Source organism: Lolium perenne, chromosome 4 (assembly GCF_019359855.2).
Source record: "Lolium perenne isolate Kyuss_39 chromosome 4, Kyuss_2.0, whole genome shotgun sequence".
NCBI lineage: Eukaryota > Viridiplantae > Streptophyta > Magnoliopsida > Poales > Poaceae > Lolium > Lolium perenne.
In genome coordinates, this window is record NC_067247.2 from 14,434,585 (window position 1) to 14,448,946 (window position 14,362).

The window sequence follows — 14,362 nt, forward strand, 5'->3', positions numbered from 1 at the left end:
TGGATCCAGGGTGGTCCGGCCAAGTTTGTTGTAGCTCACAAGCTCATGACAGCAGGATACTTCATAACCTTATTTTTTTTTAGTTTAAGGCAGTATTTCATAGTATCAGCCGTCCGATTAGATAGAAAGAGTGATACGCATATCATAAAATTCAGTTTATAAGAAAAAATGGGGTCCAAAATTCATACATTATCCGGTTTATAAGAGAATCTCTAGCAGCCCGATGCGTTTCGGTCACCAAAAGTGATGTGCGCGTCTATTTGCGTCTGGTCGTAGATGTGAAATCGGCCTCCAAGCCACGATTGAATTTTTGCATCTGGGAATGCTCCTAGTGGCCCGCCACATTTCATCTGTCCAACCCAGCCATGTTTTCTAGCCAACTAGATCAATTCAAGCCCCAGTTCTAGCTATATTTAGGCCATTCAAACGCGGCATCAGTGGCACGAATTACACCTAGTATAGTCCATTACGTAGTGGGTATAGTAGAGTACGAAATTAAGTTCCAAAAGGGCACAAGAGTGCCATGAGTAGCAAGGGTAGAAGGAAGCCATAGACCAGTTGGCGGATCTCGGCTCGCTTCTTCTCGAACCATGAGCATTGGTCGTCATCCATGTTTCTCAAGTTGGCAAGCCTGATCCTGGTGTCCTCGCTCGACACATGGCCTCAGCGTCAAGCCTTTGCACCCCACCCACCATGCGCAGAAGACCATCGGCACTGTCCCCAACCGCCACGGATGATCCCCTGCCATGATGCAAATCCTCGGTGTGACATCCTGGTCTAGGGCTTAATAGGATTGACAACAAGTTGCAACTTCTTTTCCGGAAGCTCATATCCAAAGAACCCCAAGGTTAAACGTGATTGGACCGGAGAGAATTAAGGATGGGTGACTGACCCGAAAGTTTTAGTCCGGGTGCGCATGAGTGAATTGCGCATAAAAGACATGCGTTAATATGTGGGGCTAGTCTCGAGATCCAAGTGAGTCACCCGCATAATATGCATCGGGCCCGCCAACACTGCGGTCCTCGCTGGTGGCAGCAGTGGCAAGGGCGGACACCTGGGCCTAGGTTGTTACCCGACGCGAGGGTTTCTCCTTGGTGCCACCAAGGGGATGACACAAAGATCGAATTTTCTCTTTTTCCTAATGGAGTCAAATGCATGGTAAGCATGTCTTGAAATATCAAATCCTGATGTGGCACAATTGCAATTCCGTGGAACAAATCAAACCAAATTCGTGTCCCGATTTTCGTGCCCTATGAATTCTCCTGTGTATAGCCCATCCCCTATGTATAGGGACGTTTGACGTGCCCCAAATATTATCCAACGTCCCTTGCTCATCCCCTGTATATAGCCCATTCCATGTGTATAGAGGCTCTATCACGGACGCCGAACATGATTTTTACATTTGCTTTTCGTTTGGAGGTCACGTTTGGGGGACGCGGGTAGTAACGGGTGCTCCCTAAACACGGATTCGGTTCAAACGTCCCCAAACGACCAATTCGACACTTTTGCGGAACGTTATTTGGGGATGCAATTGCTCTTCCCCGGATCATCTTGTTCATTTTAAACATGAGCGATCCATTTTACTCTCGGCTGGACATAGCTCGTGGACCGAAGCTCATCCATAGCTCATAGGCAGGGTGGTTAAAAAAAATGAAAAAAGTATCGAGTGAAATCCACGCGTCAGCTCATAGAAAAAGTAGTGTCACGGGTTGCCAGTCACTTTCCCCTCCTTGCACTCTCTGTCTCAGGCGTCATCGCCCGGAGCAGGCAGCAGCGATCCCCCGCCGGTAGATCCGGCGCCGCCCCCTCACTGGAGGTAGATCCGTTCAGGCACCAGCTAGCTCCAGTGCAATGTCTGCAAAATTCGCCGGCACCGGCGTGATTCTCCTGCTGGCGCTTCTTCTTTCCGCTTCATTAGGTGAGCTTACTGCACCAGTTGCTCCTAGTACGAATTAGCCATTAGGGGTGCAAGAGGAGGAGAGATACCCGACCCGATACACTAGCAGTTTACACTAGGAGTGGCTGAAGTTAATTTATTGTTTTCTTGTACTTGGAGCCCTAACCTTTGCCCTATATAAAATCCAAGAAAAAATCAACCCATGTTTAGGTCATCGTGGTCGTCTCAAAGCCTCAGACCCGTGTACATATTTGCCCTATATAAAATCCAAGAAAAAATCAACCCACGTTTAGGTTTTCTGAAAGCCTGGAGGCCTCAGATCCGTGTACTAACTAATCAATTCAGTCCCTTTTATTCCTCAAGCGGTATAAACCACGCCTATATTCCTTAATTGCTCTGATCTGAAGTTAACTGCTATGCAGTGGCTACCACTAGTATCTACTATTTTTTATGGATTACAACTTACAAGTTTCACAACATAGTAATAGCTACTCTTATTTCTTCTGGGATGCTAGTCTGATTGAGTAGCACTTCCACTCACATACACGGTTCACTGTACTATTTACTAAAAATTAGACACGTCTGTGTTTCAATTTTGTTCGAGCTGGTTGTGAACGGTAGAGCTATAATCAATATAACTGTGATGAAAATGTAGTTTTTCATGGCCAAACATATGCTTCAGTGTTGCGATATGGCGCTACATGACAAAATATGTAGTTTTTTCCATTCTTGTCCTGTCGGACAGACTTACTCGTCTTCTGACTTACAAATAACAAAAATATTTATTTTACTACGTAGGGGCAAGCACCAAGGTTAACTGCACGGTTCAACAGGCGAAGGATCCATCCTGCCCCAACCTAGACGATGGAGTTTGTGCTAAGCAGTGCAAATCCGAGGGATTCACTGGGTGGATGTGTGTGTCTAACTGCACATGCATATCGTGCCCATCTTTTGATACTGAGAATCACCCGGAAACCGTGGAGCTGCAGAAGCAAGGTGTGTGTCTAATACTCATATGCTTCTAACAAGACAGAATCTAGGATTTCTTTTTATAAGAATCTAGCCATGACTATACGATGTTATTTATCTTTTGGTTCACTGGACGGGTTTATCTCAACCTGGTACGGCTGAATAAGGAGCGGAAGGGTGTGCAAGCAAGGTTAAAATACGATTTGTGGAGAATTTGGGTTGACAACGAAAATCCCAACCAAAATTGCACTGAATTAGTGGCTGTGATAGCTTTTCTGGAGTCCAACAGCTTGCTACCCTTTCAGTAGGCCCCTCCCATCCTGTTGTCATATCGCTATCTGCAACTCCACCGGTGGATTCTGTATGTCTTGGAGAACATCTCTGTGCAGTTACCAGTTCCTCCAAACTAGCATCAGAATTCTCACCCTTGTCTCGTCGTATGATCTTGCCACTAAGTCCAATAACCTTCCTTGTCTGGTGTTATTACATCTTCCTTCACTGGCACCTCCCAGACCTCCTGCATTACCTCCCACACCCTCGCATCACCATGCCATATTATGAGCGCATGGAATGCATCCTCGCTCTCCATACTAGATCTTAGGCATGTTCCCAAGCGCCAAGTGCCTGCGATGTTTTGACTGCATTGTTGGTAGACCTTGAACAACCAGTCTTAAGGCACAAATCCTAACCTTTTGTGGGACCTTGGACCAAATCGGCGGTACTCCATCTGGTCTGTTACTGGAAGCAGCACCCCTAGCCTCACGCAACACTTCAGAAACTACAAGGGCATCGACGCTTTTAAATGTAAACAAACCATTTTCCTCCGGATGCCAAGCTATGAAATTTCCTCCCTCCTCACTTTTTTTATTTTTGAGAATCAACTCAACATCTTCCTGTATCATGTGGGCTCTAAGATCCTCCTCATCCCATGATCCATCAACACTGGAAGTGCTGGCAACACAGGCAGTACCCTGATCAGTTATAGGGTGGCGAGAGACAACACTCGGTATCCAGGGATCACACCAGCACCTTACCGTTCGTCCATCACCAATGCGCCAGATTCTGCTCTTCGTTAGTAACCCAATGCTTCTCCACACAGCCGAAGCGTTCCCAGTAGATACTCTATCAGCTATATTCAGTCTTTTATAATAGTTGGCCTTCGTAACTTTCAGGCTGATCAGTGAATCTCCAAGCCTGACAAGCTAGAAGTCTTAGTTAAAGAGTATCACAAGTATCATCAGTTCATCACAATTTTAGGTATTAAACAGATATCAGCCGGTATGTCAAAGTTGAAAACTAATTAATCAGTTGGGAACTGAGAACATGAAGGCAGTGCCCCTGCCAGTTGCTCAAAAAAAAGTGAGAACATGACCTTTTCATATATATGTGTTATTAGTTAGAGACACAAGTACATTATGATCCTTCACTCCATCTCAAGTTTTCAATTATTGATACAAATAAATTTAGTTCATTGCACATTTAGACTTCAAGGAGGCAATCAGAGTATTTGACATCAGCAAATACGCTGATCAGAGCGATGGAAAATGGGCAAGCATAATTGCATTGCCAAAAGTAATGCTAACAACAATTTCATTGTTAACAATTGTGAGTTAATGTGCTCCATTGGCCCATTACACCAGCTAGGCAGCACTATCAGTCTTACTAAGTTCAGCTCTTGCCATTACATCTGCAAACTTGTTGTGTACTGATACTTTAAATTTATGTTCAGCTGCAGGCAACAGGGGCGTGCCGGCTGCTAGTGTTGGCGCTGACCACGCCATCTGAGACCTTCCACGGAATGTTAGACATAGTCTGGTGGTGCAACGCCTGGTGTTGGCAGTGTTTAGTGCTGGGCTTGCTATCTAATGTAATAAGTACTAGAGATTCGGTTTGCCCTGACAAACCTGAACTGAACATGCTCCCTAGTTGTATTGTCTTGACAAATCGTGGTCACCCTTGTTCCCTAGTGGTGTCTGAGACTAGCTCTTTGTTGTGCTTAGTGAGGCTCTTGGGGCTTACTCTTTGATGTACTAATAAGCCAGGATTTGGTCATCAGACCTGAACTGAACTGAGAATAGCTGGTTGCATGCTTTTGCTGGTATTCGCCTTCTTAATTGCTTTTCTTTCATCCCCTAAAACGTCCTGGGGGCTATGAACTCTCCGATTTCTTTGTAGTGATACTGAAGACAGGTACTTCATTTTTATAATATCGTGCTGGTTTATTGGAAGAACGAATTTGGTGGAATCAGTATTGCTTCGGGATCGTATTCAGATACATCATTTAGGTTCTAACAGGACTAGTTGCACGGGCCATCTAGTTTCATCCTTTTTCTGATGTAAGTGAACATTTGTGTGCACAGAAAGAAACGTACACATCATTTATCAAAAATAAAATTTAGGATTTTATCAAGGTAAAATATAATAGGACCTCTTATCCATATAAAGAAGGTGTACAACTATTTATGTACTACTAACTCAAATTTAGTCACTGACATGCTATAGATATTCTTGTACAACGTGAGGAATGTTGTATTTTGCTTCATTTTATTTAGGAGGTGTACAAGTTTCTTCCTCGGCTACAATCAATCGCTCTTTCCTTTCTCTCAGTCTCTCACATAGAAGAAGTGAACAATACATTGATGATGTATGTATATTCGTGCGTATAATGTCACAACTAATTAACTTTTTGTTTGCCCAAAAAAATTTGTCTCTCCTTCCCGCTAGCTCTCCCCCCCCGGCCAAACTAAATAGTACAAAAAAGTATATCATGCCATGTCACATCGGAATTTATATTAACATGGAAGAAAAATATCAACTTATCTTTACAATACAATGCCCACCGTTGATAAAAACAACATTAAACAATGTACATGATTTAATTTTAATGTTGGCTAAGCTCTAATTCTCTCGAACAATATATTTGAAACACACGATTTTAAAACATGGAGATCTAAAATTTGATATAGCGAGCTATTATTCTCCTTTCAGGATATTAGCCGTTGCAAATCACACTCAAAAGTTTATTACTTCACTACAGATAATAGTATCCCTTTTTTTTGAGATATCTAGCATGTAAATTTGATATGAAATGTATTCAATAGCCCATCCTCAATGCTCTAAAGGTGAAGATATCACTCTTCGTTGGTTTGTCAAATAGTCAAAATATTTCAACCTAACTTGGATGACTTCATTCTCCATGAACATTTGTTTGTACATAAGCCGAAGATAATGGCCAGGTAGTCATGCCAATATATAATTTTGGGCGAGAACTAATAATATTTTATATTGTTATGTGATTATTTCCCTCGTGTTGAAGCTGAAGAAAATGACATAGCAGTCTATATGTAAGCCCACACTTATTTTATATAACAGTAGTACCTCTAATGATGCCCTCGGCAACCCAGGTGATGTTTTAGTGAGCAACAATTACAAATGTATCGATAATCTAGTCCCTCCTTCCTTTAGCCCGATGATATTACAAGAAATAGAAGAGTGTTTAACCACAAGGGTTAACCAAACATATTAGATTTCCCAAAACTGTTTTGCAAATTGAATTGAACTGTATACGTGAGTTACAACTAAGTCAAAAAAAAGAGAGAAAGGATTTAAGTCTTTATTTTTCGAAAATGAGTGAATGTAGCTGGTGGCTCCATCCCCCGCCACCTCCGAGTTGCGCATCCTCGGATGGCGCTCGATCGAGCGGTGCTAGATGATTTTAACGTGGGGTCCTCCGCCTACTGGACACACTATATCTACATGTCTACGGGCCACACCCTGCTCTCTCTCCTTATCTCCTTCTTCCCAATCGGTTTCATCCCCCGATGAACAGTCGGGGATGGCTCCTCACGCCGAGTCACCTCCCCATATCTGGCCAATCACCCTAGTCAGCCTGGATCCAATGCCGACCACCACACCACCCTCGTCCAGCCCTCGCCGCAACATAATCCTAGCGCTGCCAACCTTGTACACCGCCTCCTACCTCATGTTGCTGCTTCTCTGAGGTAGACGCCACTCTGCCGACCTCAAGCCATCGGTGGACACTCTGTCGTGGACTTGCGCTGGTTTGGTGCATGATGGCTCGGAGTCGCCCCAGTTAGAAATAAACCATGCATGTCTCGTGTGCGTGCGTGAGTCTGTGTGAGTGTTGGTTTGTACTTAGGTGTGCAGTACATAGGGGTCGTTTGGAGCCGTTGGAGGCAGCAGTGTCATGCGCGTGTGTGCTTGTCGTGTGCAGGTTGGCCGCAGCATGCGGATCGAACATCAAAAGTAGATGTGTGGGTGCTTTGTGTGTTAGCTTGGGTATAAAAACCCTCTGTAATAATGCTGGTGAAAGTGGTGAGTATTGGTGTGAGCTAGCTGAAATATAAGAAGGAGCAGTGTATGTGGGCCGTGGAGTTTGCCGCCGGAAAACCAGTGCATTCTTCTCCTTCTTCCACCTTCGTTCGAGCGAGAGATAAAGAGTGACATAGGGGCGGCGAAGATGCAGCGCCAACATGCCCAACGCTTCAGCCACTCCGTCCTCTCGCCCCAGAGCTGCGGTCACTTGGAGCCGTGGTCTGGGAAGATCTCGAGGTCCACGGTTGCCGTTGTCATTCGTCTTACAGATCGACCGCTTCAGAGGCTCCTTGCGTGGGCAGTCAGGACATCTTGTCAAAGGCACGGGTCCATACTGCGGTCATGAAGAACGGGAGGTCGAAGAGAAACTAGAGATGGGCATCTTGTCAAAGGCACGGGTCCATACTGCGGCCATGAAAAACGGGACGCCCAACCTTGCCCTGATTGGTCTATCCCTTGTCACTTGGAGCATTAGGCGGGTGATGTATATTTGTACATGTGTACCTTGCATGAGAGAGCTTGCCATATAGAGATGGGGATAAGGTTAGATCTCGCTCCAATTGCTCTGTTTTCTCTCGATTTTCTTATTATTCCCTCGAATTTGGGATTTAGGGTTCACGTTGTTGTTTTTAGATCCTGAAGAAATGCAGGCATTTCGAGTGGATCGATGTGTACGTTCAGAGGCTTCAATTACAGGAATCAATTGACGCTATTGGGGAGCGCAATTTGGGAGGGGGGACTTGATGTAGAGAATGCGGCGGAGAGAGGAGCCGTTCCGATTATGCCTAATGCTCCCAATGCAGAACTGGTGGAAGTGAAGGGAGAACTGAAGAAAATGAACAACCAGTTAAGGCAGCTGATCGAGTTGAAGAAGCAAGCTAATCTGATGGCTGGTTTTCTTTTTGTTGTATAGTTGCGATCGGATTCTTATCATTGCTCATCAGGCGCTAGAAGTTGTTACAAGGGATCTCTTGTTATAAATCCATTATTCAGTTATATGTACTTGTAGTTGTTTTCAAAGTTTAGTGTGTGCATTCACCGAAATTACCACAAAAAAATACGTGTTAGGGAATATAGGAATGCTAAAGATAGTTGATAATTGTTAGAGGGGTGACTAATAATGCATTCACCGAAATCTCACAAATATGTATGTCTCATGTTTATACCAAAATTATACCACTTTTGGGACGTTTCAAATAACAAACACTATAATCCCTAAAAGAAAATGAATGCTAAAGATAGTTGATAATTGTTAGAGGGGTGACAAATAATGCATCACCGAAATCCCGCAAATATGTATGCCTCATGTTTATAACAAAATTATACCACTTTTGGGACGTTTGAAATTATCAAAACTATATCCCAAACTATATTCCCTAAAAGAAAAGGAATGCTAAAGATAGTTGATAATTGTTAGAGGGGTGATAAATAATCAATTCACCGAAATCCCACAAATATGTCAAATATGTATGTCTCATGTTTATACCAAAACTATACCACTTTTGGGCCGTTTAAAATTACCAAAAATATATTCCCTTAAAGAAAAAGGAATGCTAAAGATAGTTCATAATTGTTAGATGGGTGACAAATCATGCATTCACCGAAATCCCACAAATATGTATGCCTCATGTTTATACCAAAATTATACTACTTTTGGGACGTTTGAAATTACGAAAACTATATCCCAAACTATATTACCTAAAAGAAAAGGAATGCTAAAGAAATTTGATAATTGTTAGAGGGGTGATAAATAATCCATTCACCAAAATTCCACAAATATGTATGCCTCATGTTTATACCAAAATTATACCACTTTTGGGCCGTTTCATATCACGAAAACCATATTCCCTAAAAGAAAAAGAATGCTAAAGAAAGTTGATAATTGTTAGAGGGGTGATAAATATGTATGCCTCATGTTTATACCAAAATTATACCACTTCGCGCTCCCTCTCCTCTGCCAGCGATGGACAAGGAGAATGCGAATCCGTCCTCCATCCTCGATGTCGTCCCTGCTAACCACGGTGCCTCCGTCTTCGGCGCCGTCCCCTCTACGGCCATCGCCGCCGCCGGTGCATTGGCGGCTCCCGCCGGTGCATCGGAGGCTGCCGCCGGTGGCGGTCAGATCCCGCCGGGATGGGACCCCTACGAGGTGGTGCCGTATGACTGTCCGCCGAACCCCTACGGCACCTGCATGGAAGACCCTTGGAATGAGGTAACTACGGTTTGCTCCCTTGTTGTTCCCCTTCCCTTACTTTTTCAACCCTTTTTTTGTTGGTTCCATGATTACTTGCCGATCTGTCGGTAGGATGAGTATTGGGTTAATATTTGCGCCAATTTTATTCCATTTTGATTCGATATCTTCTTGATTTATGCAAATAATCATGAGATCTCAATCGGTTAAGATTTGGGGTTAAGATTTGAGGTTCGGCCGGTTAATTTATGCAAGTAATCATGTGATCTCAATCAGTTAAGATTTGGGGTTCGGCCGTTCGGTTAATTTATTCAGATCTAGAATTTGTTTCTTTGCCTATGATGAATCGGTTGGCACAAATTTGTACAGAGCGGGTTCAGTGAACCATTGCTGTGTACAAATCTGTTGTGCATGAGCTTTGGTTCGCTTACCCCGTCCCTGTAGATATATAATTGTGTTCAATCTAACTGAGGTTGCCTCTGTTTTTCCTAGCTTTGTTATGTTGCACCTCATTCACTCATATTTTCCGTTTTATATGGATCAGCTATCTGGCAGCGATGTCGGCAACGACCAGGAGGAACAGCACGTCAAGACTCGGCAGGTGCTGCGGAGGCTGCAGGTCAGCCAGTTCGCCTCCTACTTCGCCAAAGGTGTCTACAAATGCCCCTTCTGCACTAGGAGACTCGGCGGCACCGACTTCAACTGCCTCCTCACGCATGCTGAGGACATCGGAAGGACCTTCCCCAAGGTCGGCTCGACGGTGAACGTCTACTCCTTCCGCTCCAAGCACAAGGCGCTCATCATTCACCTCCACAACTTCCAGCGGGTGGAGATCGCCGATGGGCGCATGCCTCCGCTCAAGGGACAGGGGAGCAAGAACTGGAGGAGGAGGAGCCAGATGGAGTAGGCGGAGTCCAGGACGTGTGCTGCTGCTGCAAAGCAGCTTTTTATTTTGTTGTTGTTAATATGTTGGTGTTGTCAAGAACCTAAGAACCTTATTTTGGCTGCTGTATGCAGCTTATTATCTACCTACTATCTATCCCTATTGTACTATACTTGATTGTTGGACGCCCTTGATTGCTTAGATGTTTTAGAGTGGACTGCATTCAAACTAAAAAGAGTGAACCTACACACTAAAACCTAGACTAGATACAAACTAAAGTAGATGAATTAAAGAAAAAATCAAAACATCTTATATACATGCACGGAGGGAGTACATATAAACCAAGTTTGGTGAGGTTATTAATATGGACCAGAGGAAGTACTAGATTTGCTGTCATATTTAGCAAAAAATGAGGATCAAAAGGAACAAATAATTGAAGAAAGACAGAAATGAAAACTTCTCTAGATTTGATAATAGTTTGGTGAAAAAAGACAGAGAGAAAAAGAGGAAAAAGGTGCTCTTAAAAGCGATATGCCAATTTGGGCCGAGAGAGACAGAACCCAGCTCCTGCTCACGTACAACCAAACGCGGTCTCGTCCTGTCCCATGCGGTCCCTTTCTACAAGCCCCACGCAACGCGGCCCCACACGACGCGGCCCCACACGTCAGCACAGAACGGTCAACTAAACGGGAATCCTACCATCCGACCTTCTTCTGCGGGTTTCAGACAAGGGCCTGGGAAAACTGAGGAAAAACTAAAGAGCTGGGGAAAACTGAGTACAACTAAGTAAACGAGGGCACAAAAATAGAAAGCCCATTTTTCTAATGCTGATCTCACCATGTCACCAGATGCAAATAAAGATACCATGCAATAGACTTTGCGAAATACATAACGCAATGCACATTCAGCAGCTAGAGTTCAAATGAGATGCACAACTATGGAAAAATACACCGGGACTCAATATAAAAGGATGGAAATTGTTGCTTATTTAGCCCATCCAGAATTCAATAACACTTGGAATGTTATGAGCCATTCCCATATGAGATAACCCTCGGGCTCTTTTTTTTTTTGAATAACAGCAGGAGAGCTGTTGTGTTCATTGCATTAGAGGATGAAATTTTACAGTGAAGGAAGCCCCTAAAACGGGTTACTTCCGAAAAAACAAATGTTGACCCCTCAACCGGGGTCGAAAGGTGTCCCTCCAACCTGAGCTACAAGAGGAATGGGCGCACCTGCGATTCTCCACACGTCTATTTCCTCTAATGTTTTTGCGATCATAACGTATGTTGACAACTCCTTTTTCTCGAAGATTCGTCGGTTTCGTTCTTTCCACAGCTCCCAACAGACTAGATTGGTGAGAGTAAAGATAGTTTTGCGCCGGTCCTTCACAGTCCTCCCGACTAGGTTCCTGTACCAACTCTGAAAGTTGTGGTATGTGTTGGGCCAGGCGTTTGGCTTCAATTCGTCCAGCTCAAGCTTAGAGGCAATGGAAGACCAGACCTTCAGGCTATATGTGCACTCAGTGAACAGGTGCGTGGTTGTTTCCAGGTTCCTTCTGCAGAGGGGGCAAAAATATTCATTCTCCCATCGGCGCATCAGCAATTTGTCTGCAGTTAAGACACGGTCAAGCATTAATGTCCACTTGAAGAACTTGCACCTGGCAGGTGCCCATCCTTTCCGGATGATCTTTTTGTGATCAGTGTTGGTGGCGCCTAAAAATTGCAACAGATACACGGACTTGATCGTATAGTAGTTCTTGTTTCCAAAGGTCCATGTGATCTCGTCCGGGTTCTCGGTTAGATGGATGCCATCAAGGAGGATCTCCAAACGTAGCAATTCATCGGAGTGCCTGATATCCAGTGAGAAACGAAGGTCCATCAGCCATTTCCCATTATTGAGTGCTTCACTAACTGATCTGTTTTTTCGGACCGATATCTTAAAGAGCTCCGGCGCAATTTCTTTAGGAGACAAATCATATAACCATCTATCTGTCCAGAATTTCGCCGTTTGGCCGTTTCCAATGGTTATTTTGGTCGCAGCTTCGAATAAGGCACGGTCTTTGGCAGTTGAAGGGATCTTTGTGTGTGACCATGGTTTGTTTGGGAATTTCCATTTTTGCCACATCCATCTAAGACGGAGCGCCCTTCCAAATGAGTCTATGAAGTGAACGCCAAGACCACCAAGGTGCTTTGGACGGCAAACTATCTTCCAATTTACTCTACACTTCCCTCCGTTACAGGAGTTTTCTCCCGCCCATAACCAAGCTCTTCGACGCTTGTCGAATTCTTTCTTTACCCAAGGTGGCATCTCATTAATGCTCATCATGTAGACTGCCAAGGAGGTAAGCACCGAGTTGAGCATCTCCAATCTCCCTGCCTTGCTCATGAGCCGTGCTTTCCAAGTGGCCAGGTATCGATCCATCTTGTCCAGAAGGCCTTGCCAGTCTGCCTTGGTGAGTTTCTTAATGGATAGCGGTAGCCCCAGATACATGCAAGGGAAGCTGGATAATCCAATCCCAACAGAGTTGGCAAGCTCTTGGACATTGATGTGCTGACAACTAATAGGAGTAATTGAGCTTTTGGTGAGGTTTGTGATTAGGCCCGTAGCACGGCCAAAGGTGGACAGAATCTCCCCAAGGCCGTTTATGTCTTGCTGCGTGGTTTTGATGAAGAGTGCAACATCATCAACGTAAAAAGGAGGCTCTAAAAGTGCATTGCTTGCCTTTTAACTTGGATAAAACCCCAGCCTCTGTGGCGATTTCAAGGAGGCGGTGTAGGGGCTCAAGGGCCAGGTCAAACAGGAAAGGTGACAGGGAGTCACCTTGTCTAAGCCCTCGTTGGTGCTTTATCGTCCTTCCGGGTAATCCATTGATCAGCGCTCTCGAAGATGCAGAGCGGAAAAGGAGTGAAATCCAGTTCCTCCATCTCAAAGGGAAACCTCTAGCTTCCATCATGTCGATGATGTAGGTCCAGGAGATGGTATCAAAGGCCTTTGCGATATCTAGCTTCAGAAGCAGAGTTGGTGTTTTAGTCTTGTGAAAGTGTTTGGCCACATTTTGCACATAGAGGAAATTGTCTTGGATGTTCCTCCCACTAATGAAGGCGCTTTGACAGGGTGAAATGAGCTCTTCAAGGTGAGGTTTTAGCCGTTTAGCCAATATCTTGGAGATAAGCTTTCCAAAGGCATGAATTAGGCTGATTGGGCGGTAATGCTTCGTCTGAGATGGTTGATCTATTTTAGGCAGTAAGATGAAGAAGGCTGTGTTGAGCTTATGGAAGGAAGGGTCATTGAGACTATGGAATTTGTGTAAGGCCCGTAGTAGATCCTCCTTAATGACATTCCATGACGATTGATACGTCTCCGACATATCGATAATTTCTTATGTTCCATGCCACATTATTGATGATATCTACATGTTTTGTACACATTATATGTCATATTTATGCATTTTCTGGAACTAACCTATTGACGAGATGCCGCAGTGCCGCCTCGTTTTCTGCTGTTTTTGGTTTCAGAAATCCTAGTAAAGAAATATTCTCGGAATCGGACGAAATCAACGCCAAAGATCTTAGAATCCCCGGAAGCATCCAGAACACCCGAGAGCCGCCAGAGGAGGGCCTTGTGGGCCCCACACATGCAGGTGGCGCGGCCCAGGCCCTGGCCGCGCCACCCTATGGTGTGGTGGCCCCACAAGCCCTCTGATGCCTCCCTTCCGCCTATTTAAAGCCTCCGTCGCGAAAACCCTGATACGTTCGACGAAACCCACAGAAACCTTCTGTAGCCGCCGCCATCGCGAAGCCAAGATCTGGGGGACAGGAGTCTCTGTTCCGGCACGCTGCCGGGACGGGGAAGTGCCCCCGGAAGGCTTCTCCATCGACACCACCGCCATCTTCATCACCGCTGCTGTCTCCCATGAGGAGGGAGTAGTTCTCCATCGAGGCTCGGGGCTGTACCGGTAGCTATGTGGTTCATCTCTCTCCTATGTACTTCAATACAATGATCTCATGAGCTGCCTTACATGATTGAGATCCATATGATGATGATTGTAATCTAGATGTCGTTATGCTAGTCAAGTGAATTTTACTTA

The 14,362-nt window shown here is 44.7% G+C and overlaps 1 protein-coding gene across 2 annotated transcripts; it reads left to right on the plus strand.

Annotated features, from left to right (window-relative positions):
* Positions 1–1,695: 1,695 nt before the first annotated feature.
* On the plus strand, positions 1,696–4,967 carry LOC127291822 (uncharacterized). 2 transcript variants are annotated; one of them, XM_051321149.2, is made up of 3 exons: positions 1,696–1,918; positions 2,696–2,893; positions 4,602–4,967. In XM_051321149.2, the coding sequence occupies exons 1-3, from the start codon at positions 1,852–1,854 to the stop codon at positions 4,649–4,651; spliced, it is 315 nt and encodes a 104-aa protein (XP_051177109.1). In that variant the 5' UTR covers positions 1,696–1,851; the 3' UTR covers positions 4,652–4,967. The 2 variants fall into 2 exon arrangements, with proteins under 2 accessions (XP_051177109.1, XP_051177108.1); XM_051321148.2 differs by having other exon boundaries at positions 1,716–1,918; positions 4,596–4,967.
* The last annotated feature ends 9,395 nt before the right edge of the window (positions 4,968–14,362 follow it).